Raw genomic sequence first — 27,166 nt, 5'->3', positions numbered from 1 at the left:
AAATATTTTTCATTAGCGATAAAATTGACAGTGGGTATATAATTTTCCAAAGATGTTTTGATTTTATTTATAAATTTAAACAAAAAAAAAATAAAATTGGAAATAGTTGTGAATTTTTTTTTGTAAAATATATATTTATGTATATGTATCTGATTGGTCAATCAAACGATATGAAAATTTTGTGACGTCAAACGGAACAAACTATTCCAGAAACAAGAATATAAAATATGAACCTAATTCCTCTTGCGTTGCATCTTGCATTCCAGTTTATATCGAACTCGATGCATAATGGAAACTGGAAGCACATGATGTTTTTTATCTTATGTTTTTATTACGCTGTTTATCGCTTTTTAGTTATCCGTTATCAATAATACTGTGAAAATAAAGATAAGCTACACGAAGAGTGCCTTCCATAATTACCGATTTCTGTGCTGTTTTAAATTAAAATCTTTTTCCACAAGCGTGAAGTTTGTCTTCTAGTTTTTATTACTGTGCAAAGCTAATATACAAACAAATTGCAGATATATATTTTTTTGAGAATATAGAAAATATACACATAAGTTAATAATTATGTGCCAACGACTAGAAGCTATAGATAAATATTATTACAATTTGCAATATAATGAATGTAAGAGAGAAGTGAGTATAAATATAAAAACATATGTATGTATTCGCATACATATACATAAATAAAGTACTATATATATTTATGAATTATGAAATTTAATATATATTAATTATGTATTGGGGAAAAAAATATATTTTAATTTATATCTTCCATAAAAAATATGTAATACTATTTTTTTATATATATTTTTAGGAGGCATTAGCAAAAATATCCAGTTTATCTAAAGCAATAAAGTTTAAAGATGTTAATGACATCTCAGAGAGGTAAATAAATGTTTAAATTTAAAATAGAAAATTTAAAATAGAATAGTATGATAAAAAGTATGTAAAAAAGTTGCATCTATTTTTTTTAAATATATTTTTTTGCAGATTCATTGAAACAGCATTTGTAATAAAAAACAATCTGTCTCTTTTCCAATCTGTATGTAGACATGTAGACATAGTTACCACTATTATTGAATATTTAACTAATTTTGGTGCGAAATTTATGCTTCACAGTCAATTTGGTACATAATATTACAATTACAATTATAAAAATATATTTATATTAAATTCTTTTATTTTAAATTTTTATTGTTTTCTAGAGGAAGAATATACTAGAGATGATGAAATTTTGTCAGTAATGCTTACTCTTGTGCATATATGTGGAGACACAGAAATAGAATTATTTTTGGAAGATGCTATTCTGTAATTATTTAAAATTAAAAATATATTGTATATGTTAAACATTAATTAATGTTTATATATTTCTTATCTTTATAAAATTAATATAATTATCAATTTTATAAATATTAATTATTTCTACATTAATATTATTTTAGCAAAAATTATACATTGAATGGAACAATTCAATATGAGCAATTGAAATGTAAACCTTTCCATTTAACAGGTAAGAGAAATGTATTAATGATGTAATAAGAATGTGTTCTTTTGTAATCAAGACTTTTAAAATTTGTACAGATCAGTCCAATGAAATGATACTTTTAGAAGATTCAGATTTGTATGCAGTTATTCGCTGTTTGAGAATTATCTACTCTCAAACTACCGACAAAGGATGTTTCCCTTATTTACATAAAATTTGGGTCCAAGAGTTTATAAAACAAAAGTTTTTATGGCTTGTCCAAGAATATTTTAAGAATTTAACTTTTCCCATTTATGTATTTCGATCAAGAAAAGAGTTACTTACAGCGAATGTACATCACAAGATGAATATAGTATCCATATGGTCAGAAGACATTATAGCTGCAAAGAATTTAGCAACATCCTTAAATGTATATTATATAAATTATAGTATACACACAATTATTATGGAGATTTTTTAAAGATTTATTAATATTTCTGTTTTTAATAATTTAGAAAGAAGTTTTATTCATAAATACACACATGGATTTGCATGATGGTATTGCACTTTTACCTTATGTAAAAATATTCAACAAAACATTGGACACACTATCGTACAAACAACAAAATTTTAATCTTGATAATAATATGATAAAACCGAAGAAAAACGAAATTCCAACTCATTATTTTTTTTATTATAATAAGTGGCAACAACCTGTGGAAAACACATATTGGATATATAATGAAACTCTGTGGGCACATGCAACAAGGTATGAATACATATTTTCTTTGTCTTATTTGTAATTGAAATTCTTAAACTTTTGAAAGATTTAATAAAATTTACATATAAAACTTATAATTAATTAACTTATTGTGTCATAGTTGCGACATTGAAAGATGTATTGATTCAGCTGAAGAAGGATTTAAAATTTGGAGTACCAAATCTGCATTTTCTAGAAACCAAAGTTTACTTAAGATTGCATACACGTTAGAAAACACTGGGTATGTTAAATATTGTTACACATATGTTAAAATTATATGTTATATATAATTTTATGAATAACATATATAATTAACATATTTTATATGTTTAAATGTTTTTATATATGTTATGTTTTATGTTAGATCGTAAATTAAAAATTTTCGTTTTCTTAATAATAATTTTGTTTTTGATTTTATATATTCTTAATAATTGATTTTTTCTTGTTTTTCAGTAAATTTTTATTAGCAGATAGAATAAAAAAATGGATAAAATTTTCATGTATTTATGAAACATCGTTACTTTGTTCTAAAAACAGAAGATCAGAAACAACAAAATTTCATAAGCCAAGAGGCGTTTTCATTTTAAAGGAAAAAGATGAAACTGTTTTATATGATCAATTGACACAAATTTTAATTGCTGGTAATTCTGTTATCGTGATATGCGATGGAAAAAATTCTTATGATCTAGCACAATATTGTGACATATTTTCAGTATCTGGGATACCATCAGGTGTTATAAATTTATTGTTGAGTGAAAAATTGGAAACTTTAGCATTTTCCTTATGTGCAATTGATTATGATCTTTATGCAAAACGATTTTTCTCAAAAGATCCAAAAAAAACATATATAAACCTTACTGTACCAAAACAAATTATACTACCTATTTCATAAATAATTTTAATAATATATGACATAAATGTCTCTAGATAGAAAACATTTTGCGATATAAGCATGGATATACGTACAAAAATATATAAATACATTTATATATTTATTTCCATTTTATAATTTTACAATTTTTATTACATTCATACATTAATTCTTTGAATAAAAGTGATAATTATATGACTCACTCAGGATTATTAAAATATTCATAGAAAATATGTTCTACATTTTCATTACCATGAGCATATAAATAGATAAAAAAATTAACTGCGATGTATATCTTTTTTATCATAAAAATATTTTATATTTTTATTAGCAAATTATATATGCTGCATAAATAATATAATTTAATACATATTATGTTTTAGCAATTAAAAAAGATTTTTTTGTATACGTTTCTTTATATATTTTTATCTAAAGCTCTTTTGTAAATTGTACTATACATTTCATTGGTAATTCCGCTTGTTGTAGATGCATAATATGCAATAACTTTCAAATGTGGGTAGCCTCAATAAAAAAGAAAAAAAATACAAAAAGATTTTTAATTAGTAAATTATATTTTTTGTTCTTTGTACTAATAAAATCACTGTGCGTGTAAAAAAAGCTGATATAACTAAATATATATGCATAAATTTGTACTGTTATATACATATATGTTTGTATATATGTATATGCATCACATAATATAAGGAATGTATTTACTGGAAGATAATGTGCGATTAAAATTTTTATCTCTGAGAACAAACCTATGCCTAATTAATTAAAACTTAATGATTAAATTATATGCGAATTAAACAAATCAATTTGCTGTACATATTTTGTTTTGTGTTCAAATAATCGTCTGTTCAAATTTGTAGGAAGATTTGACATCTGTCAGTTTGTGTACAACATATTGTAAAGAATTAATTTCAATATCTAATTATGTTCCACTTGTCAAAACCAATCAGATTTACAATGTCAGTTTTACAGATGGTGGATAGAATCCAAAATTATATCGAAGTTGTTCAAGGAATACAAATGTGAGAATGGTTTGCGGTGCTAATCGAACAAATGCAGGTACATAGCCCTAGAGTAAAAAAGAATTATTCATTGAAAAAATTTTATGCTTATAATTATTTTTTAAATGTTGAAAGAAAATTCCTTTAATGATACTTACTTTAAAGAAAGCCAGTGGCCCAAGTTTGGCAGTATATAAGAAAAGTTCCATTAGATTCTATATAGAAAATAAATGTAAAGTATAAGTTGTGTATTTCGTAAACTGTATTAATTATTTGAATACATATACTTACTTTAAATTCTCCAGGCTTAGCGTTCATTGCTCGTGTTTTTAAAACATCTAAAGGTTGTGTTAGTGTTGTTGCAATAGCGCCCTTTGTATTTAGCATAAAAGATCAATATCAGATTAGCTACAAGATGAATTTTAAATTTTTTTCATTCAATAAACACTTACAGCCGCTACACTGGATAAAACGTGCGTTGAAGGATTATCCCGAAAATAGCCAGTCTGTAACAACGTTGTTTTAATCTGATCGTAAAAACTCAATTGACCGATAGTCATCAGCGCTGCTCTCATAGTCGCGGTCGAACATCCGCTAAACAATTGTCGAACACCCTCTTGTTGAATTACACGAAACAATCCATCCAAAGCATGTTTATAACTGTGCAATAAAGATATATAATTAATAAGTGTGACACAATCAAAGTATAATAAGTACATATAATAATATTATAGTTCTTACTTTCTTCTTAATTCTGGTGCTAATTTGATATCATTCTGCATGCGTACATTAATCACATCGCCGGGAGTCCCAAAAACACCGCCTGTAGCACCGGAAACTCCAGCCAATAAAAGCTTTTGGTAAAAAGGTAATGGATGATCAGGTGTTTCAAACGTTTGTTTGCCAACCTATTATATTTAACAATATAACCTGTGTATAATAAATTAAGAAAAAAATGCCATTTATGTACATACAGATAATGTATGTATGTTTCTTCATGTATTTACCTCATAAGCACCAAATCTTATTGTAGAATAAGTAAGTTGGCGAAGTAAGGAAGCACTGAGTCCATTGTATAAAGCTAATATTCCCTGTTTTCTAATTATTCCAACAGTCGAACGTACTATGGATATTTTGCCTTCCTGCTGAGTTTGCAAATGGACCTGGAAATTAAGATTATATATATATGTAATCATTTGGTGTTAATTAAAAAATTTCTTTAACATGCTTCTGTACCTATATTTAATAAGAATTTACATTTATTAATAACTTGAGAGAAAAATAATGAGAAATAAAAATAATTTCTTATTATATAAAATGTTGATATTTAAATATTGATTAGCATAAATTTAATGATATGATTTATATATTATATCTATTAATAGATCATTCTTATTGACAATTAAAAAATAGTTTAAAAAATAAACTGAGTTAAGAAAAATGTAAATAAAACCTTTAGTAAATCCAAAGGATGAGTCACACATGCAGCAGCTGCAGAAGAAACACCACCAAAGTACCAACGTGATAATTTCTTACTTTTATCAGCCATTGTTTATTTATCTTTTTAACTTGTTAAATTAAGCAGCTACTAGGAACATATTTATAGCACTGCATAAACAGAGAAAAAACTGATTAAAGTATATACATAAAGATTTCTATTTAAAAAATGTATAATATTAATTTAACTTACCTTTTCTTTGATACCAATAGAATAAAGCATTAATATAGTTTATTCATCATATAGGAATGGCAGTCTCTCTCTCCATTGTATATGTGCAGCATTAAAATAATAGTTTATAATAAAAAAAGTAAATCTAAAAAATTATAATAATAAAACGTTAATGGTATAAAATAGAAAGAATATAAATATAATAAATGAAAGCTTTATACACTTTTTCAAAAAACAAATACACACAAAAACACCTAATAATTTGAAGAATAAATGAATTTTCTCTACAATACAACCGATCATACAACAAATATTAAATATTGGAAAATGTTTATATTTTTTCCTTGCAAAAACTGCTGTATAAAATCCATGAATTTTTCGATATCTTCATATTAGATGGAAAGGCCAAAACGATTAGATGAGCGGTGCTAAAATTAAAATCCACACGATATGTAACATCTTTGCGATAACGGGAATACCGATTCGTCCAAGCAAACACACACGCGACTCGTACGCATATTTAGCGAGAGAGAGAGAGAACAACTTTAGGAATATAAATCAGGTTTCAGATTTAGCTCTCTCGCTTGCTATTTACAAAATCTTTTTACTTTAGAACGTTTAAGAAAAAAAAAAAAAAAGAAAAAAGGACGAGTTCAAAATCGTTGGAGATTTCACTTGACTATGTATTAATAATTGTTATAAAATTGATACAGATTATTTTAAATATGCGTATATTAAAACTGCTCGTTATTAATCAGGCACATATTGTCCGAGTGTTTTTTAAATTAATATATATATATAATATATATTATATATTATTGACAATTAGTAATCTTTGAAAATTGCAGAGTTTTATGTTTTTTTTTATATATGACGGATCGACTATCAAACAAGTATAAAAAAGTTTAATGAAAATTTATGAGAAATATTAACGCAAGACGTACTCACTGTTTCTTCATACGATAATCGTTGATATTGCTGCCGACGGCGACGTCTGGCATACTCTGCCCCTGACAACGGCTGGAACTCGACTGACGTAAGACGTTCTGGAAAAGCGGAGCGGGGCATCGCGCACGATCAGCTGATGGCCACGTGTAATACCACCTCCCGTTAATGCAATTGCGAGTCCCCAATAGGGCAGATATCCATAAAAGAAATGGAACATGTGCTCGTCGCGCAATCTTTTATCACTGATGCGCCCGCTTATCAATGATGGCTCAAACAGCGCGATAAAGTATGCGCGTCAGTATGTACGATGGGTTTGATAGAAATTAGCGAGTCGCGAAGAAATTAACGAGACGCCGTTATTTTCTTCAATTAAGGTGAAAAGCAGTCAAGTTGTCAAGCGGTCTGTTGCCAAATATGTAAAAATGTCACGTGATCTAGAATTTCTAGTTTTTTTAGTGCATGACACTCCGTTTATGTGTACATTTATAATGCAAATAAAATTACAATTATAATATTTTAATCATTTTGTGAAGATGTTATAAAAATATGAATACGAAGTTCTTTAGAAATCTAAAAATTTTTAATGATATTCTAAATATATATTATATTTTATTATTAGCACAAGAGGAACAATAATATATTCACATTTTTTCTTTACTAAAAATAATGACACAATAAATGTTATTTTGCTTTGCGTATTCAAATTAAATTTTTCTCTTTTCATACATATATATATATATATATATATATATATATATATATATATATATATATATATTATATTTCTTGGCCTTTATGTTTTTTCAATTTATTACGCTTATCTATAATGCGGATAAAATTTTGAGCAAGTCTCACTTGTATGTGTAGGTGATGCAAACGTTAGTGTTAGTAGACAGCTGATTACGGCTACGGCTGTGCTATGTTTTATTTGAACTACTAGTATATAGTAGTAGTAGTATGTCACAGATGAAGAAGTGTACATGCGAATGATTTTTTAGTATCATTCATTAGTGTAATATACAAGACAGTCTATATTGGAATGAATATATATTGATTTTCATCTCGCAATACTGACCTTGAGTAATTGGCCTTGAGTACTAGAGTTTGAATTTATTCTACAGAGGTGAATAGACTTATAGGTTATAAAAACATACCGCAAAGCGATTTATCGGGTTAGAAATATAATATAAATATAATATAATATAAATATAATTGTTTCTCGTGAAATGTACATATAATAATAATGATAATGCATTTTTAACTTTCAGTTTATCATGGCTAGTACAATGGAAATGGTATGCAACACTCTTGGAATTGATAGGGTAAACATGGATAATAAAATAATCTTAATTGAAGAGCAACACGGTACCAATGCAAATTTTTTGGTAAATGCCATCCTGTCGCACACATTAAAGCAGATGAATGCCGTTTGTCTCGTTCTATGTCATAATACCTTTAGTCACTATCACAACATTGGCATGAGACTTGGTTATAATCTTCTGGCTCTGAAGGAAAAAGGTCAGGTAACTGTTGTTGAGCCAATGAAAATTGTAGCCACCAATATCGCTGATATGCGTAAGGATTCTGTGGATAAGGAGAAAATGATAATCCCAGATGTTGTTTCCACTGAGAATATAGATATTGCATATAGACTTTTTACATGTGTTAGAGAGAAGTATGATGAAGCAGCAAAATTTGACAAGTCTGTTGTTCTTATTTTCGATGATATAAATTATCTACTTGACTTTGGCCTCAGTGTACATGACGTTATGTACTTTGTAAGATACTTAAGATCGTTTATAGCATTAAATCCCTCGTCGCAGCTTTGTATTCTTACGCACACATATCAAGATGACTCACAGACTTCAAATGCAGATGTAGTCGCTAATGCTTTGAAACATATGGCACATCTATGTGTTACAACTCAACCATTTAGGACAGGGCACTCCAGCGATGCATCCGGTAAACTTACTATTCACTGGAGAATAGATTCCATTAGATCAAAATATCACTGGGCTGAGAAAACAACACATCTATTTAAATTGTTGGACTGGCAAGTGAAGATTGGTGCGCCTGGTGCAGCATCTATTCTATCATAAGTAATCTCACTTCATTATATAATTCAATTCTTGAATATATAATGATTTATATATTCAATTACTTTTTCAGCAATATTTTATATTGAATTTGTACATATTTTTACATAATACAAATAAATTAAAAAAATTTATCCATTTTTTAATAAGAATGAAGAAAATCTATTTATTTATAATATATGTATTTTTTCTATTCTTCATGCGAGAAGAAATTTAATTTAACATGAAATCTCAAGAAGCAAAAGATCTTAAGCATACTTCACACAACACACATATATTCAGCTATATTCAGTTTTTATTTATGCTTTATTACATATATGATGTTGGTACATTCTTGTCATAAAAAAATAGTGCCTTTTATTTATCAGATAAATGGGCATAAAGCAGAGTATCTACGAAAGACCCGGTACTTTAGATTATTATAAATTCAGCGCGAAAGAATATGCACTGATTAAGAAAGTATGGTCAAATATCGAAGTTAACCCGCAATATCATGGTAACGCTTGTCTCAGAAGGTGTGTAATATCGCACTTATTAAAAAATAAAAAGGGAATTTTATATTTTTAATTGTGAAAAACAATGATTGAAAAAATTATTTAAGAATGCCCATATCACACATCGGTTTTCAGTTTTTGCGAGACTCATCCGCAATACGTGAAATATTTTACTCAGGAGTCGAAATTACATTTGAGCTTTGATACACGCATTACGGCCAAATTTGCCATAATTATGGAAACTATGGGATATCTTTTGCTGAACTTTAATAAGAAGCCGAAACAGTTGGATCGATTAGTCGGTTACATAGCTATGATACATAAGGACATGCAATTAGATGAGCAGGATCTGAATGTACGTAGAGGTTTTTTTATTATTTTGTCGACGCGAATGATATAATATGAATTCTCTTGAGAGATTAATCAATCATCGAGATCGATCAATCATATTGTCATCGATGTTTTGTCGAATTTTTCGTTTAGAATCTCGTGACATCCTTATTTGAATACTTGACGCGAATGTATCCCGCGCAAATGACTGTAGAGTGCAAGAGAGCGATGTCCAAGTTCATGGAAAGTGTTGTAAGGCAGCTCTACGAAAAGATGAAAACCTTTCGCGAGTACGATGCCGCGCAATTGAGAGTAGCAACACGATCGAAATTGGTAAAGGATGCATATAACTTGACCTCGAGACAACGGCATTGAATAAAACACTTAATATCTAGATTCTATATCGTATCACGCCAATTTTACATTCAAGAATATTACGTGAAAAATGTGTTCTTTTAAAAATATTAATATATTGTTCACAAAATTTGTTCGCACTTTTTGTTTAAAAATCATATAGAAGAAAGCAATCTTTTTGTATCAATTTCATATTGTCTATATAAACATTTGTTGACAACATATATACTATTGAAATAATTATACATTTCCATCATGCATTATATACATTCGATGTATTTTCGACATACCAGTTATATATAAAAAAAGATAATCTTCGAATTTGATATTCTTTTAAATATCGGGACTGAACAACCTGTTTATTCTCAAGTTTTTCTTAAATATTAATTTATATTCTAATTTAATTTAATTTAATCTAATTCTAATTTAATGCGAAGACAAAATATTGCACAATGTTTTCATTATTTCACACAGATCCGCGATGGATGCATTCGTTGAATACGTTTGTCACATTTTTTATTATTTATTTTATTTGCGCGGACTATAATCAACTCGATTAATTTCCTTCGATAGCGTAGCTGTGGGAACGATGCCCACTCTTCGCCGAACCTTCGATATTCGGCAAGTCCAAGTTATATTGGGATGAACGGAAGAAGCAGTGGGACACGCGGCTGGGTGTATGGGCGGTGCAGACAGCTCAAGAGCAAGAGCCGATCTCGGGTGAACCGATCTCACCCAATACGCTGAAACCGAAAACCGATTTGGACGAGGAAGAGAAAATAGATATCGGTTTCTTGCAACGAAAGGCCTCCGAACTGGAACGGAAAAGAATTGCCTCGGACATAGCCGCTTCCAGGATGGCGGTAAATTATTTTCACATATCTATGACTCATTTTCAATCAATAGATATAATTATTTCAACAATATCCGTTTCTTCTTGATTTAAAAGATTGCACTTGATTCTCCGGGATATATCTATTAGTATAGCAATACAAAAATAGTATTTCATGAATAAATTGCTTGATTCGAAGATACAAGCATCTTTATCGAAATATCTTGTAATATTTTTTTTTTATATATTCATAACTAAGATATTTTCCAGTGATCAAGTTGACAGAAATCTCCTATATAACATACGGTACCATTTTTCAGCTGTTAAGACTTAAGAAGACGATCACCAAGCATGCGGAAAATGATGTTAGCCCACCAACACGGGCTAAAAAGCATCCTCAGCGGCGCGTTTCACTTCATTTACCGGAAACTGTGAGCACTTCTCGCGAAAGACATCGCGCCAAAAATTTCATTCAAGATGTTTCGCAAAATGATGCGACGACATTAAGCATAGATCGTCTAAAGCTCGATAAAATTCTCCCCAAAGATAAAAAAAACGACGATGAAATGCAAGAATCTGAAATCACTGCCGTTAAGCTGCATAGAACTGCTCGCGAGAGACGTCGAGAACGTCGATGTCGTTCAATGTCAATCTAAAATGATGAAGAAGAAAGGTAAAGGACATATTTTTGATATGTACAATTATTTAGTCTTAGTTTTCATAAGCTCACAATTTTTATCAAAAGTATAATAATTAAAATTAAATAAATATATATATTATATATATATATATATATATATATATATATATATATATATATATATTAAATAATAATAAAATGTATTATTATTTTAATTATTTTATTATTATTTTAATAATAATAAAAATTTATTATTAATTGATATATATATATATATTTTTTTTTATAAAAAATATGATTAAATTTGGATAAGTGCGATATAATAGATATTCTCGTAGAAAAAACAATGAATTCTTACCTCAACTACCTGGTTCGCGATCATCACTCTTTGTTCGAGAAACCTTGTAACGACCGTCGTCATTGTGCGCGAATCGTATTGAATTTATGTTATCGTCGCTCGCTATTCGCCGAAGTTTCTTATCACTGATGTAAAAAAAATGAAGAATTGGATTAATAAGAGTATATAAAACAAGATATATAGATAGAGAGACAAGAGAAATTATAAGATAGGTATAAATTTATATTATTGAAGAAGCTAAAGCTCTGTCGTTCTCTGAATTAATAAAATGTTACTTTGAAAAACGCGTTTTTTGAATATGTATTAATTGTCATGAGGTGAATAAGAAATTTCTTACTAATTTTGCGAATTCACCGATATCGGCGGAAATAAGGTGGCCGGAGAAATTAACGGTTGTACTACTGGTCCCATCACGTGCTCCGCTTCCTCTTGCGGTTCATGAATCGGCGGTAACGGCGAATCCCAATCGGAATCGGTGGAACTGTTTTTTCGACATTTTTGTTTAATATGCATTACGCATTTAATGTATGTAATTTTTCTCAGATGAATCTAATAATTTTGAAAATAGTTTTGCTAATTCAGCTAAAGAAAAAACCGACTCTATTTACCTGCTGGCTATTCTCATGTCATTGCTGAAATTGTTGAGTCTGCTGGATATAGGCGGCAATCTTCCGCGACCGAACGATGACACAGTTGGCGACACGACGAGATCGCCGAGATTACTATCGATATACGTCGCGGCCTGAATCTCTTGCTGATACAAAGCATAAAGATTCTGCAGATCGACCGGGAGCGCCAAACGGCCATCTGACATTCAGATTTCATTAATTAAATGAAAGAATTTAATTTTGTAGAGGAGATTTATATCATATAATTTTTTAGATATAATTAAAGAAGAATATTATATATACACCGACTTTCCATGATCTGTCGTTGTCTGGTGATGATTTCATCGGAGATCTGCCGCTGTCGATCGTAACGGAGCAGTAGCAACTCGCGACGTCTAAGCTCATACTGTTTAACCAGCCTCTCGCTTTGCAGCATCATTTTGTCCGCCTCGAGCTCGTGAACTCGTAGCATCAGCGCTAACAATTCGCGTTCCTCGTCCGAGTTGATACGCAACGGCAATTCCTGAAGAAACGCATGGTATTTTAGATCGAATTTTAAGAACTTTGAATTTAACAATTAGATCGAGATATCAATTTATCGATATACTCGCTATCGTAATTCCAATATAAGCAATACAATAAGAATTTGTGTACACAAGTTCTTATTGTATTGCTTATATTTTAGCAAAATTTATTATTTTTTGTTTCTCTCTTTTTTTAATTTTATTTTTAATTGAGATTATAATTAAAGTAATAAAAAATTTTCTTACGTCTTCAAGCTCAGCACTGCGTTTTCGACATATCTCGAGTTCTTTCTCCGCGACGACGCGCATTTCGGTGTATCTTTCTTTCTCCTTCGTTATCTCCATTAGTTCCGTCCACGCTTGCTGTATGGCTGCTTCATCTTCCAGATCGTCCCTTAAGAGATCTAAACGGTTATTAAGATGTTGTCTTTACTATGAGCAATTCGGCGAACTAGTTTATCGAGCTAATCGATATTTGATAGGTTCTCATGAATTTAATTTTCTGTTTAATTTCTGAAATCCTTTAAAATCATTGCATTTTTTGCCTTCAAATAATATTTTTAGATGAAGTGAGAAATGAATTAAATTAAAACTAAAGAAAAATACTTGCTTTTTCAAATCAAATATTTTTTATATAATAATATTTGTAAAGGGAATATGGATTTATATGAATATAACAAAAATTAAAAATTTGTTTTCTTAAAATTTTTAGTGTTCAACTCTTTAATTTATAGTCTTTGTCCAATATATGATAATCAATATCATTTTCTATATTATTATATTATATCAATTGCTCAATTTGCTCACCCACGTCATCTGTTTCATCCACTTGATAGTCCGTACCTGGACGATCTGTTTCGGAATCTCGCGTTTTTCCATAAATCCTGTTGTTCTTCGATTCCCAATGAGAGATTACAGAATGCTGCTGTTCGGCGGCGATATTCAAACTCAGTAGATGACTATCCAGCTCCATTAATTTTCTCCTGATGAGATTAAATGATCATTATCTTGAACTCCGCTTACCAATATGAAGCGTTAGCAACAATCAGAAACTCAAAATTAATTTATTAAGTATTATTTGTTTGAAATAAAAGATAAATGTTTACAATTTCTATGTAATATCTGCTATTATCTCTCTATCTACGCGTACACGTACCTCAGACGCATCTGTTCCTTAAAAGCAAACACGATCTTCTCTTTTAACAATCTGAAATCATTGTTATGCGCGTTATCTGATATTTTTTCCTCCGATTCCTTCCTCTTTGGTCTGTCACCTTTCATCTTGTTTCGCAGACGCGAGATTTCGTTCTTCAAATCGCTGATTACGTCGTGATACTGTGCGACGTGTAGATAACTAACGTTTAGTACGTTTTGCTCGACTTTATTAGAGATTCTGTTGGCGCGATCCGCGTACGTTAGGGTATTCTTGCTTTCGTCGCGATGCGCGCTCGCCGGCGACACGTGGACGATCATGACAGTTCGGCAATTGCCGCTTAGAGTATCCTTCAGCAACCGCGTGAGCTTGGAATCGCGGTAATTTACATATCGCGCACCACCGGACAGTGCGTTGATACAATTGCCCAGCGCTAAAAGAGATCTATTAATATGCGCACCCTCCTGCAACCTTTTGCCTTTGTTCTGTAACATTAAATCGAATGAAATTTTGGCAATATTTCTTACGATTTATCCAGAGAAAGGGTTTCTATTCTGAGAAATGAGAGATCAAAAACTTTGTTCTTAGCATTTCCCCTTAATCTATTCTTATCTTATTTTAATAGCAAAATAAAAATGTTTTAAATGTTTTTCCGTATAATAATGTTTTTGTTCTACACAGAGCAAGGAAAGATAAAAACAGAGATGCTAACAAGAAGGAAAAAATACAAATAGCACTTCAAAAGGAAATAAGATTTAAGTAAGATTTTCAAAGTATATAATGTTTATAAATTTTTAGAATATGAAAAAAATAATTATAATTGCTATAAAGATGACAAAAACAAAAAAGATTTGTTAGTATTATAATTATTGGCGAACGAGAATCAAGGTCGATTTACTTTGGTTTGTTTCGCTCGTTCAGATCCGGCGAGGTCAACCATAAATAATCTCCCTTGCTTTATTTTTGTGTGCAGACACTTATCATTATCCTGGATCGAACGAGAAGACTGTCTGACCATGACGCTAAGGAGCGCGTGACTTCGCGACGAGGTTTTATTTGCGGCTGTTGGTTCTACCGTCCTCGCTTTGTTACCTCTGTGTAACAGCTGCATAACCTGCGAGCGTTAAATAAATTATTCGTAAATTTTTAATCAATTTTTAAACTTTTATAATATATTTTATAAATGACCGTCATACTTCTTCGGTCGAATTAGTGGAGATTTCCGTCAACCCTGAGACCTGAATGTTGCGACCCCGTGTGTCATCGCGTAGATCCAGGTATCCTGAACTGGGATTCAGAAGATCGCGAATGTTCTCATTATAAATCTCCATGTATGACATCGTTACCTATATGACAGGATGAAAATGGTGTTTCACGATATAATTAAATAAACAACGGGAGAATTTGTTGCGTTTTTAGAATTGTTTGAGAAAGTTATTATTCGACGATTCTTGAAGCAGGCAAATCTGTTTTGCATTGAATTCTGTTGTAGATAAAAATAAACATTTAATTATTCAAAATAATGACGAAAATAATCAAGAAATGATTAAGTTAAAAATTTTTATCGAAAATTATTTGCAAAAAAAAAAGCATATATACTTTATTATGCGTCGATAATAAAACAATCACGAAATTTAAAGAACTAGAATTTTAAAAAAATTGAAATTTTTCCGATTCGAGAAACTCACCGTAAATTTTGCGTCGTCCGGTAATTTTTTGGCCGCTAAGAAAATGTCATTCAGAGCACGTACCATGATTCCGGGATTCGATGATGTCCCTACCATTGTATACGTTTTTCCCGATCCTGTCGCACCATACGCAAAAACAGTGGCGTTGTAACCATTAAGAACATCTTGCGCCAAATTTTTCGTCGTTTCTTCATAGACCTCTTCCTGAAAGAATAACAATGATACGTTTTTGTGAATATAATGTATTTTAATATAAAATTCAATATTATATAATATTTTGAGTCGACAATTAAAATGAATAAATTAATTTGCCTGAGTAGCATTCTCTCCGAAAACTATGTCGTAGAGATACTGTCGCGGCGCCGTACGTTTTTGCTTATCACTGTCTTGATCCTCCAGCATCACCATCTGAAAGTTCGATATTACACGAAATATTTTCACGAAGTTTTTTGAATTTAAGCAAATTAAATTAGTGTAAATAAGTATGTTTGCTTATTTAAATTTAAAAAAAAAATAAATTAGCAGTACAGTAAAAATAAATTGACACGCAAACTTACTTTATTGTTAACAGCGTGCAAACATCTGGTACCGTTTTCGTTGAGGGCCAAGGGACGAATACGAACGGCGACCTGTAATCAAAATACGACTATATTATCAAGGATATATGATAATGGTGATTATCTTGGGGTTTGTGAACGAAGAAACCGATTACGAATCTTTTTATTCGTTTTCTTTTGTTACTTTTATCCGTCATCGATTTACAATTAATGACAGACTTGGATACAATGATTCAATATCGATTGGTTTTTTGCGGAATTTTTTATTTCACTAATATTTCTTTAAGAATCGCGTCGTTTTAGCAGAGATCCCAAATTGACATCGCGATGCTGAATTTTTTACAATGACATATTTCATTTTTGTAGAGAAAAATAATATTGCGTGTGTGCTTAACAGTCGCTTATGAGTTAGAACTAATTATTCGAATATAATTAAAGAATAGTTTAATATTATAAAAAACAAAAAAATGTTTGGAATAGAAGATGATACATTTAAGAGCATATTTGATGTAGTAAAGTAACTTTTTAATATATAAAACGTGAAAAGTATCTAACACAAAATATTGACTTTTTAATTACGTTACTTTAATACTTTTATAAAAAATCGACATTTAGATATATATAAAAAATTCTATAACTTTATTTACAACATATTGCAATTCCATCTCGCAGATGCATTGATGTATCTTTGACAAAAATGATAGAATCATAGATCATATTAAAGATGGTTTTGGTAGTCGATAGTTTTTTTTTATTAATTAAAAATAATATTTATGTATGTGTGTTGGTATTTAATTTTATTAATTTTAAATGGACCACGTACCATGAGTTTTTGTTCCAGCGCTCTTCGATCTCCGCGATCTTTGAATTCATTTCCGCTGCTGCTGCTACTGGTACTGCTACCGCTACTATATTGCGTCATTTTCGCACAATGCAATTATTCCACGCTTTATCGTGAAAATTAATCAATTGGTTTGACCCGTCAAACAATGTTAATGAAAGATGCGACTAATGATTGATTTAGACGCCGCGTTTATATAAAATATCTACACGTATATGAGATTCATATTGCTGTGCAGTTGTTTTCCCTCCAATCATATCACTATTCATTGTCGCATTTCTCGTTGCACACAAATAAACATTCCGCCAAGAACCGTATCTTACAAATTCGAATTTTGTACGAATAATTGTATAATTCAGAAACCCGTTGATGTCAAAAATTAAAGAAGCTTAATTGTCAAAACGAACAGTACTGTAAGAAGAAAAATGTAGAAGAGAATATTATTTAAAAAATTTTTATACGATATATTTTCTCCTGCACTAATGTAAAATACACATTTTCAATAAATTATTTATATTATATGTCACAATTAACTAATAATTGGATGTGCGTGCGCAATGTGCATTTAGTTGAACATACTCGAAAAGTAGTCGCTACTATTAGATATACGTTATCGCGACACAGTCAGCCGACTAACTGAAGCGCACCTGTTCACCTATACACATATAAAGGTATCTATGAGGCCTATCACGCAAGGGTACGTAAGCTATATTTTCGCGTGCCGCGACATTCGATCGGAGGATCTACATTAACAATATCGATATTAATGCATAATGTGACAAACTGTTGCTGTCACATCGCAGAAAATATTAAAGTGAGAGATCCATTTATTTATAACAATCTACGATAAAAATATTTATACGCATCTCGGGATAAAACATCTGTCAAAACGTGTCTAATATATTGAAAATTGGGAGATGATCGATATATCAATGATAAGATGCGATATAAAATATATATTGTAATTTTTCAAGAAACTTATTTTTTGTATCTTATAAAATTTTCCATCGGAAACTGTATCATAATTACGAATCCAGAATTATACTCAAATCAATACCGGCATGAAACTTTATTTCATTTTGAATAATAAATATTTTTTATATAGTCTGTTTTAAAAGTAAAACATAACTGCATTTTCCGCCGGAAAAAAAATTATAATACTATTTATGTCGTCAGAATGAAAAAATTAAGCTGGTACGACGACCCCAATTAGCTTTGCGATACTTTACGTGATTGTGTGTTTAAAAGAAGAGTTAACTTGAAGTTTCTTGGTGTTCAATTTGTAGAAGAGGAAACTCGATAAATTATTTATAGAGTAGGCGGACGAGAAGCATGTATAATGCTTAGCTTATAGACGCGGAAGTTATATACGCAATATATGGCAATATTAATTCGATTTAAGTGAAATTAGAACTTCTCGCGTTTCGTTCAACAAGTTGCGTTTTCTTGATAAAGACCACGATTAATAACGCGAAAATGTCAAGGATGAATGAGCACTCAGGAAGTTACATTTGTTGGCGTACGGCAATTTCATGATTGCAATCGATTAGTATTATATTTAACACGATGATTAATCCTTTTTGTGCGAGTGCACTTTCAATCCACTGTGTATCGCGTTATCTCAGCAATATATGTTAAACGATATTTATCCATTTTAGTGATAAAAGAACATTGATAGTTTCTTAACAACGTCCACTTTAGATGAGTTATAATTAGCACAGATTTCTGTTTATAATTTCATAAGCCATATATTTGCATTCTTTATATTTACATTATAAATAAGAAAAATTTTTAGATAAAAGTGTTTGATGACGTTTGTGACACCAAATTGAATATATAGAAAGCGTATTATTAAAAAAAATTTTTTTTGTTTGCTTAAGTATTAATTTTAATATAATTCCAGGCTTTCATATTTTTATTAAAAAAAAAAAAAAATATTGTCTAAATAATCCTCTATAAAAAGAGTTTTACAACGCTTTTCATTGATGCCGTTGATATATATATATGTGTATTTTGATTCTTTGCATATTTTCTGTACACATGGCTCATAAAATTATAATTAGAATTCTATTTCAATTTCTGATTCGCGAATTATAGACTGTTAACGCAATCATACATTTACCTATACATCTGTATGTATAGATATATACCTATACCTTGATGGAAATATCATAAACATACACACACATAAATTGCTTAATATAGTTAATCTATTTTATATTAGAATTAAATAAAATAATTGCAATTATGTGAATATATACATTAATATTAAAACAATAATTGTTTAACTTTTTTGTTGTACAATTGATTGTAAAAATAATATTTATTTAATATTTATTAATTATTTATTTTATATAAAATATTCGTTTGAAACATCAAAGGTTATCATAAATATTTTTATAAAAATTAAAAGGAGGTTTTAACCCATTCTAATGTTTATAAAAATATTTTCAAAAATATTGTCTATTCATTGGATATTTACGTCTTGAATTACGGGGATGCAAAACCTGTGTGTTTTCTATCCTTGCACGTGTATATTTACCCGTTCCACTATCATTTTCTACGGTCGAAAGTAATCAATGCCGGACACAGTTAAACATCGAGGTCAGCAGAGCTGGTTAGATGTTGCCGATCGATATTTAGGAACGAAGAACATTAAACGAACATTATACGGCATGTGGAAAAGGATTGCTACCTCCAAATAATGACTCTAGATTATTGATAGATTTGGGAAAATTCGATGGAAATAATAATGAGCGAGTCAATCAGTTTCCATTTTATACCGATTATGCAAGATACTATTTAATAATGTAAAACGATAATATGACAGAACCGTTCAATTGATTAACTTGGTAAAAATTTAATGCAAATGTGATATTTAATGAGAGAGAGAGAAAGAGAGAGGGACAAAGTATAAAGGTCATATCGCTATTTTTTTTTTCAAGAATGCCCTAAAAAGTTCCAGTCATCTAATTACTCCGCATAAATATATAGGAGGATTTTATCGTAAAGAACCACTTCACACAAATAACCACTTCTCAACCCTTCAAGCGACTGAAAATGTCCTTCGGTCGGACTCTCTTACGTCGTTTCTCCAATACATATCCAATTTTCTATAAAATCGGCACGCACGCCGATCGTATCTTCTTAAGATTGTATCTTTTTGCTCGACACGCACATCAAAAGATAGGAAATATTTCGAAGGCAAAAGGGGAAAAAATGTCATTTAAGATTTTGATGATTCATTGTTTCTAATAAAAACGTGATTATACAATAAGATATAAAACAAGCGTTAAGTTTCTCTAACATGCAAAATGCATTTGTATGGTGATCAAACTTGATCGCTCTTGTAAAGGATGCTGTATAAATTACAATATCGATAAAAAATAGCGTACATTTATATAGATGTTATGTATAAATAGGTATTACATGCACTCTACTCCTCTAATACTATTTTATACGATAATTATGAATGATGTTATTAAATAATATTGTAATCACAATTTTATGCAAAATGTTTAATAGTATTTTTTCTTCTAAATTCAATTCAATCGCACTTATCAAAAATCTATTATAAATATACAAGTATACTATGTCTATGTGTATGTATATCAAGTGTAAAAAATTTAAAAAACCCAAAGTTTCACTTCCGTAAATTTAAATATAATTCCAAACAATTTTATTTTTAGCAAAAAAAACTATAGTATATAAATAATTTTTTAAAAATTGCAGTTACCTTTTTAATTAAAATATTCCGTCGACTTCTACCGTCTTGTTTCTGTTTTCGTCATTCCAAGTTTTATTGTAAATTTTATTATAAAACCGAAGTGAATAAATCATTGCAAGATCTCAGATCCATATAAAAGACCAATAGAGAATGTTGAATATGATGAATGATATAGGAAATACTATTCTGCTACGTTTGTCGATCCACTGAGCGATCTCTTGCGGTGTCATAGTTGTGAAATTATGCAGCTTGGCAAGAGTCGGCCTGCGTGGAAATGGCTTAGGCGGTGGGGTACCGCTGTCGATGGTCGTGATACTGCCGACAGAACAAGGATCTGGATCTTTATCTTCCTCTATTCTCACCGACGGGATGTTGAGTGTGCTCGGAAAACTCTGGGAACGATTAATACATCAATACAATCGATTACATTACAATTTCGTCCGAAAATCTGGCTCGAATAAGTTTCAGTGATTAAAATCATTTAAAAAATAAATTATGCAATAAATTGAGAAGTAATTTCGTTTAAAATTTTATTAAAATTTAAATAAAAATTAAAAATAAATTATTTTTTTTTCGAAGAAATTGTTTTTTAATGTATTTTACTTTTAATATGAAATTTAATTTAATGTGAAATAACATTAGGAATTATGTTTAATTAATGACTCACGTGTACGGTGAGATAATTTTGACTCGTAAAGTCTTGATCGCTGTTCGTATTTTCTGTTGCGTTTTCTAATGACGACCACGATCGCGATCGTTCCAATCCGGTTGTATTCTTCTGAAATTGCTTTCGTGCCAATCGTGGTGTCAAAGTAGACTTAAGAATATATTTGCTGTTGACCTTTTTCAACGGTACATTTTTTCTGTACGTATAAATGTATATGACATATAATATCTCTAAATAGTTTATATCAGTTAGCTAGAATCTACGTAAGTATTAAAGTGAATATAAAAATAGTCTCGACGAAGTATTACATACTTTCTTCGGTATATGGTATTAACGAAGGCAAACTCGACCATCGCCGCAAACAGAAATATCGTGCAGCCCAAAAACCAAATCTCACTTGCCTTTATGTAAGAGACCTTCGGCAACGAATTTCCCACTTTCGAGGCGAGCGTCATAAATGTCAAGATAGTGTTCGTTCCTGAAAATATATAAATCTCGTGCCTGTTTCAAAAAAATATTATTGTCCACTGTATTATGCTAAAAAAATACACAGATATTTTTACCCAGAACTATTCGCGGGGCACTCGCGTCTTGATGCAACCAGAATGATACCCAAGAAATCACCACGATTAGTATAGACGGCACATAATAATCCATCATGAAGAATCCCATTTCACGTGCTAATTTAAATGTGATACTTATTGCGCTGAAATTTCCAGCTGTAAACACATCGCGTGATGATTTTAGTAACAATGTGATACTTATTAAATCAAGTCGAAATATTTAAATCGATCGAGTTTTACCAAAATGGCCGTAATGATATTGCCACGAGCTATAGGATACCCCTGAGCGATTGACCCACGTGTCGACGAGCTTATACTCTGTCAGATACAAATTGTTCGCGATGACAATCGGATCCTTGTCCCAGTCCAATACCATTTCGTTCACATTATGAGTCCCTAGTAGAGGAAAAAAATCATTCGTTTGTTCATGTAAGACATTATTTGACACGTACATCGCAAAGTGCTAAAGTTTACACGATGCTATTTGCTGGTTGGCAAAGTAAAACTAGGACGTTTTAACTTAACTAACTATGATGTCTGATTGAAGAAAGTTGATTTATTCTAGCACAGTGATATTTTGAAATATCACTGTTGTTGTTTTTTTTTTTTTTAAATTATTAACTTAATACACTAGTTGCTGCTAACAAAGAAACATTGTGTAAACCATGCTAATGATATGATAATCGCAGCTTACAGCTTTCGAAGACCAGCGGACATTCTTGCACGTCAAACGGGAATTTTTCCAGATGGAGGCCACAATTGAGTGTCGCTTCTAGTCTGAAATTCAAATGATTTCTTTGTAATTAATTTCTGTTTAGTAATTTAGAAAATTTATATCCAAGTGACGTAAATAGAGGAAATTAAAATTAATTTAATTGTTCGATCTCATCTAAGCATACAAAATTTTTATTTTTTCTTTAAGATTAAATATCATTGAATACCTCGTATTCAAAATAACCATGCCATAAGGGTTGATGGAGATGAGCAGGTCCTTGACACCGCTTCCCATCACTGCCGAGGTACGTTCATTCGCGACGTATACGGTAGGCGTCCAGATCAAAGCGTGAGCGTTTTGACCGCCGTAAATTTGAGTCATGTAAGGAGCTATGTCCGAAAATTTCAATCGCTTATCAAGATATCGGAATTGCAGCATCAGATGCACATCAAATTGCTGCAATGCATTATTTATTGTGTTTTTATTATTAAGCGATCCTCGCGCGATGATATTATATTAGGCATTATCTGTGTGTAAGATATAAATAAGATGTGAATAAAATATATTGTACAAATGTACCAGGGTTTTGGCCATGTTGGATTTTATTGTGTAGACAAAGGCTTTTGTGTAAATCCTGATTGGGTCTGTAGCGTTAATTACTCCCGGTGGCCTGACCATTTTATCGTAACGACATTCGTTCGCCAATTCTTGCAAAAGTTCCGTTTGAGTCATGGAACTACTGAATGACGGGCAATTTCCCGATCTGTAATAAATGCCAAGTTTTCTTCAAACTCGCGTGAAATGTCAACTCTATTTTTAGAGATTATTAGATATACATTTCAGGCGGAAAGACGTGTGCTTTCTTACAATTACAATTTTAACTCATAAAATATAGAAGCCTCCAATAAAAATTTGCAAAAGTTCAAATATTGTAGCAGAAAAATGACAATCTCGATAAATTGAGTATTGTCGCAAAGTAGCTTGATATTTCTTTAAAAATTACTTAAATAAGGGAGATACTTAAAGGAAGAAATAGTTTCGTGTGATCAAAGATACATAAAAATAAACTAAGTTCTTAAATTCCTTTTCCAAAAAAGATCCTTTTAATATTTAAAATCTTAGTTTAAACTTAAATATATCTCTTCCCGAAAAAGAAAATTCTTTTTGAAAAAGGGAAAAAATGATAACATCTTAAATATTTATTTGGACTAATAAGGAGTACATATAAAAGCTACTTAAAGCAATTGTAGCGAAACACTTGTTATTGAAGGAAAATAGGTTAAATTAATATTCTAGACCTCATCTTTTCACGCATATGTTTTCGACGTATTGTATATTTGTTCATTTGTTCTTTATAATGTAAATGACGTATTATAGATGACATAGACTATATAGATAATCGTGCACCGAAACAAATTTTCTTGTCACTCAATACGCATGTGACTTGCTCACGAGAACCGAGGATTTTACAGTTTATCCCAAATCGATTGATTGTAAGTTACAAGTCTAAATTATAAAAGTTCGAATAAACTGTCAAATTCCATAAAACAATTATCTATAAAATTTTTATAATTATGCGTTGATTCACGTGACTGGGACTTTTGCAGAAATTATTTTTGCAGAAGGCCCGAGTATGCACGTGCTTCATTTGTAAGAAAACTCACAAAAGGACGCCGACTTTTATTAAGTTCTTATCTCATACTCTGTATGCTACCTGAATTTACAACGTTAAATATCTTCACCAAACATCTTGTTTATATAAGATACCAGTATATTTACGTGTCCCTATAGAATTATATGTACCGATCGAGATTAGGATTAAAACTCTCTCTGACGTTATACCATGTCGCATGATATGTAAAGTGTCACAAGGCATGCTGAGCAATAAACATTTATACAGGTAGTTCCAGTTACCGAAAAATAATCGAAGAAAAATCGATTACAAATCAGAGTATTTTTGAAATATATTTTTAAAATTTCTAAAAAAATTCTAGAAATATTTTTTATAGATTCTAAGAGATGCTCTTTATCAATTTTACAATTTATTCCGCGTGTATATGCAAAAGATGCTTAATTTTATTATTTAAAACATTTTTCTTATTTTTAATTATCTATAATTATCTATAATTATTTTTTATTATATAAAAAATATGTTTTAGATCAAAATTATTTTATCTTGAAAAAGCTCTTTACAGTATAAGTTTTAGAAATCGACTTCGAGATTTAAAGATTGCTTTTAGATATTTTAAATGGAATCATAATTCACTTTAAATGTTATGTATATATAAAAATAAATTAAATATAAAATATTTTTTTTAAATATTTTCACTTTTCAATAATTTTTTAATACTTTTATATGCAGACTATGACTCTTTATAAGAATTGATTAATATTGCAAACAAGTTATGTTAAATATAAAAATTTCCCTAAGAATAAACTTTAATCTGACAATGAAATATTTTTTAAATTTTTAATAGCAACAAAAATATTTTAAAAAAATGATCAAGTTAAATAACATTTCGCGTTTATACTATACTATTTTCCATAAATTTATTCAATTTTCTAAATTGATCTCTTTTATATTTTTAATTAATAATTTTGTTTCTCTTAAGATATTTAGATTTTTAATTAATAATTTTGTTTCTCTTAAGATATTTAGATTTAGAGCAAATAAGTCACGAAGATAGTAAACGCAATAATGATAAGGTTTGCGATGAAAAGTGAAAAAGATTAATGAAAAGGCAAAAGTTAAATTCGAATGCCGATATTTGAACAAGTGTGAATCCGACACGTTGTTTGTTTACTGTCGAAATAAGACGAGCTCTCTCGTGTGCGTGCAAAAACGATGGATAGTTCTCGGCAAGTATTTTGTTAACAACTTTTTTTAAATTTGTCTTTTCAAATTATGACGAGTTTTTGCGTCGTAATAAGAACGCTCTCTTTTGTTACGGTATAATTTGCTCTAATTCGTTAATGATACTGATGATTCGTCGCACTTGCGAGAACCTCGAAGGTCAATTGTTATGCGCTAATAAATTTGAAATCAACTATAAAATTTCACAAGGCTAAAAATAATATTACGCGAATTTTACCTTATAACGCTGTATTTCCTTGTGAACTAACACGTGAACAAGTTAAAACAGCTTCAGGATTACATAAAGAATATATTATTCGTGAGAAACGAGAATAAAAAAAAAAATAAATGCCATTAACGTATTTTCTTTTTTTTCTTCGTTTTGTATAATTTTACAATGTGCAAGACCCTTCAAATAATGATGACAGCAGCGGCATGCGCTGCAAGCAGGTAAACTTTGCGGTTTTGCAAAATTTATGAAGCATATATTTTGTAAGAATCACTAACGTGACATTACCCAAGAGTTAATCCGCATGCAGCAAATTATCATCGTCTTTTGCAAAAAAAAGCAAAAGTTTCAATTATTTATTAAGATTCTCTTATCATTTATACTGCATTTAAGTGATTTAGCACCGGAAAAGCGTTCTCTTAAACGGCGAGATATTTTTTATTATATAATGTTATGATATGTGTATTTTATATATTATATATATTTTAATCTCCCTTGGCATTCGCATATTTATCTAGTGTCTGAGAGATGCATCTATTAAATCTCTTGCATTGGAATCACGTTTCTCAGACTTTCGCGAACCGAAGATGTCAAACACGTTTCAAGCACGTGGTCAACCGGTCATAATTTTATGATGAAGTGATTACGTACATGAGATGTTGGTATCTTTGTCTCGTAAAAAGTACATCTGCGAAAAAGTAATTATAACGCAAAGGGCGAATATATGTATATATATATATCATACACATTATAAAAATATATATCTCATATCACATATTTTCGACATGCGATCTGAACAGCGTGCGTTTCACATTTAGCTTCGCTTACTGGCATGATATATATTTTAGTTTTTCTTAATTTTTTTTTTATATTATTAATTAAATGAAGCGTACGGCTTACACTGTAGTCGCGTTCGCGAATGATGATAACCGCGATAGATGAACGAAGAACGCCAGAACGAAGACCCTTCCTCCGAGAGTCATTTTTAAATTTTTTTGTCACTTAACTGCACAACTAATGAATTCTGACTGATTCTTCCTTGTAACTCGCAAGTGTACTCGGGTGAGCAAATTTGTTGAAACCAGACGCCCAGACAAACCTCACTCCCACTCTCTCATGGTGCTCCTCCAGACTCGTTTGAAGCACACACATATTCTCTGAGGAAAATGTGTGAGATTAACACATATATACACATATTTATTTAAGA

At 30.3% G+C, this 27,166-nt stretch overlaps 6 protein-coding genes and 1 pseudogene across 18 annotated transcripts; 3 read left to right on the top strand and 4 right to left on the bottom strand.

Moving 5' to 3' along the window:
* The first annotated feature begins 237 nt into the window (after positions 1–237).
* LOC126857710 (uncharacterized) lies at positions 238–4,170 on the top strand. 3 transcript variants are annotated; one of them, XM_050607387.1, is made up of 10 exons: positions 238–639; positions 821–891; positions 997–1,133; positions 1,212–1,314; positions 1,449–1,516; positions 1,588–1,898; positions 1,984–2,237; positions 2,350–2,469; positions 2,682–2,869; positions 4,084–4,170. In XM_050607387.1, the coding sequence occupies exons 1-10, from the start codon at positions 571–573 to the stop codon at positions 4,092–4,094; spliced, it is 1,332 nt and encodes a 443-aa protein (XP_050463344.1). In that variant the 5' UTR covers positions 238–570; the 3' UTR covers positions 4,095–4,170. The 3 variants fall into 3 exon arrangements, with proteins under 3 accessions (XP_050463344.1, XP_050463343.1, XP_050463342.1); XM_050607386.1 differs by lacking the exon at positions 4,084–4,170 and having other exon boundaries at positions 1,615–1,898; positions 2,682–3,926; XM_050607385.1 differs by lacking the exon at positions 4,084–4,170 and having other exon boundaries at positions 2,682–3,926.
* Positions 3,202–5,926, bottom strand: LOC126857712 (mitochondrial dicarboxylate carrier). The gene is made up of 8 exons (XM_050607395.1): positions 5,803–5,926; positions 5,566–5,720; positions 5,120–5,275; positions 4,854–5,020; positions 4,565–4,772; positions 4,404–4,484; positions 4,271–4,327; positions 3,202–4,180 (listed from the first exon to the last, which is right to left on the bottom strand). Exons 2-8 carry the CDS (start codon positions 5,659–5,661, stop codon positions 4,064–4,066), a joined length of 882 nt encoding a protein of 293 aa, XP_050463352.1. The 5' UTR covers positions 5,662–5,720; positions 5,803–5,926; the 3' UTR covers positions 3,202–4,063.
* A 20-nt stretch (positions 5,927–5,946) lies between these two features.
* On the bottom strand, positions 5,947–6,946 carry LOC126857714 (uncharacterized; annotated as a pseudogene).
* Positions 6,947–6,963: 17 nt separating this feature from the next.
* On the top strand, positions 6,964–9,066 carry LOC126857713 (elongator complex protein 6). 3 transcript variants are annotated; one of them, XM_050607398.1, is made up of 2 exons: positions 6,964–7,103; positions 7,998–9,066. In XM_050607398.1, exon 2 carries the CDS (start codon positions 8,004–8,006, stop codon positions 8,826–8,828), a length of 825 nt encoding a protein of 274 aa, XP_050463355.1. In that variant the 5' UTR covers positions 6,964–7,103; positions 7,998–8,003; the 3' UTR covers positions 8,829–9,066. The 3 variants fall into 3 exon arrangements, with proteins under 3 accessions (XP_050463355.1, XP_050463353.1, XP_050463354.1); XM_050607396.1 differs by lacking the exon at positions 6,964–7,103 and adding an exon at positions 7,584–7,901 and having other exon boundaries at positions 7,998–9,065; XM_050607397.1 differs by lacking the exon at positions 6,964–7,103 and adding an exon at positions 7,597–7,852.
* LOC126857711 (uncharacterized) lies at positions 8,690–16,506 on the top strand. Of its 6 annotated transcripts, none has more exons than XM_050607388.1 (8): positions 8,690–8,828; positions 9,194–9,340; positions 9,455–9,674; positions 9,803–9,982; positions 10,582–10,866; positions 11,156–11,508; positions 14,800–14,877; positions 15,092–15,239. In XM_050607388.1, exons 2-6 carry the CDS (start codon positions 9,198–9,200, stop codon positions 11,489–11,491), a joined length of 1,164 nt encoding a protein of 387 aa, XP_050463345.1. In that variant the 5' UTR covers positions 8,690–8,828; positions 9,194–9,197; the 3' UTR covers positions 11,492–11,508; positions 14,800–14,877; positions 15,092–15,239. The 6 variants fall into 6 exon arrangements, with proteins under 6 accessions (XP_050463345.1, XP_050463351.1, XP_050463347.1 ...); XM_050607394.1 differs by having other exon boundaries at positions 9,427–9,674; XM_050607389.1 differs by having other exon boundaries at positions 8,752–8,828; positions 9,177–9,340.
* On the bottom strand, positions 11,348–18,845 carry LOC126857709 (kinesin-like protein KIF19). Of its 3 annotated transcripts, none has more exons than XM_050607382.1 (14): positions 17,187–18,845; positions 16,364–16,435; positions 16,119–16,214; positions 15,807–16,010; positions 15,315–15,464; positions 15,017–15,232; positions 14,122–14,603; positions 13,773–13,948; positions 13,212–13,369; positions 12,745–12,964; positions 12,442–12,640; positions 12,171–12,314; positions 11,834–11,958; positions 11,348–11,487 (listed from the first exon to the last, which is right to left on the bottom strand). In XM_050607382.1, exons 1-13 carry the CDS (start codon positions 17,283–17,285, stop codon positions 11,835–11,837), a joined length of 2,340 nt encoding a protein of 779 aa, XP_050463339.1. In that variant the 5' UTR covers positions 17,286–18,845; the 3' UTR covers positions 11,348–11,487; position 11,834. The 3 variants fall into 3 exon arrangements, with proteins under 3 accessions (XP_050463339.1, XP_050463340.1, XP_050463341.1); XM_050607383.1 differs by having other exon boundaries at positions 12,751–12,964; XM_050607384.1 differs by having other exon boundaries at positions 13,809–13,948.
* Positions 18,846–20,429: 1,584 nt separating this feature from the next.
* Positions 20,430–27,051, bottom strand: LOC126857704 (pH-sensitive chloride channel 2-like). 2 transcript variants are annotated; one of them, XM_050607374.1, is made up of 9 exons: positions 26,860–27,051; positions 23,456–23,639; positions 23,103–23,332; positions 22,856–22,938; positions 22,402–22,557; positions 22,162–22,317; positions 21,911–22,076; positions 21,599–21,794; positions 20,430–21,323 (listed from the first exon to the last, which is right to left on the bottom strand). In XM_050607374.1, exons 1-9 carry the CDS (start codon positions 26,940–26,942, stop codon positions 21,054–21,056), a joined length of 1,524 nt encoding a protein of 507 aa, XP_050463331.1. In that variant the 5' UTR covers positions 26,943–27,051; the 3' UTR covers positions 20,430–21,053. The 2 variants fall into 2 exon arrangements, with proteins under 2 accessions (XP_050463331.1, XP_050463332.1); XM_050607375.1 differs by having other exon boundaries at positions 26,853–26,964.
* Between the last annotated feature and the right edge of the window lie 115 nt (positions 27,052–27,166).

Source organism: Cataglyphis hispanica, chromosome 22 (genome assembly GCF_021464435.1).
Source record: "Cataglyphis hispanica isolate Lineage 1 chromosome 22, ULB_Chis1_1.0, whole genome shotgun sequence".
Taxonomy (NCBI): Eukaryota; Metazoa; Arthropoda; class Insecta; order Hymenoptera; family Formicidae; genus Cataglyphis; species Cataglyphis hispanica.
The sequence above is the reverse complement of the archived record's forward strand: the minus strand, read 5'-3'. Positions and strand labels throughout refer to the sequence as shown.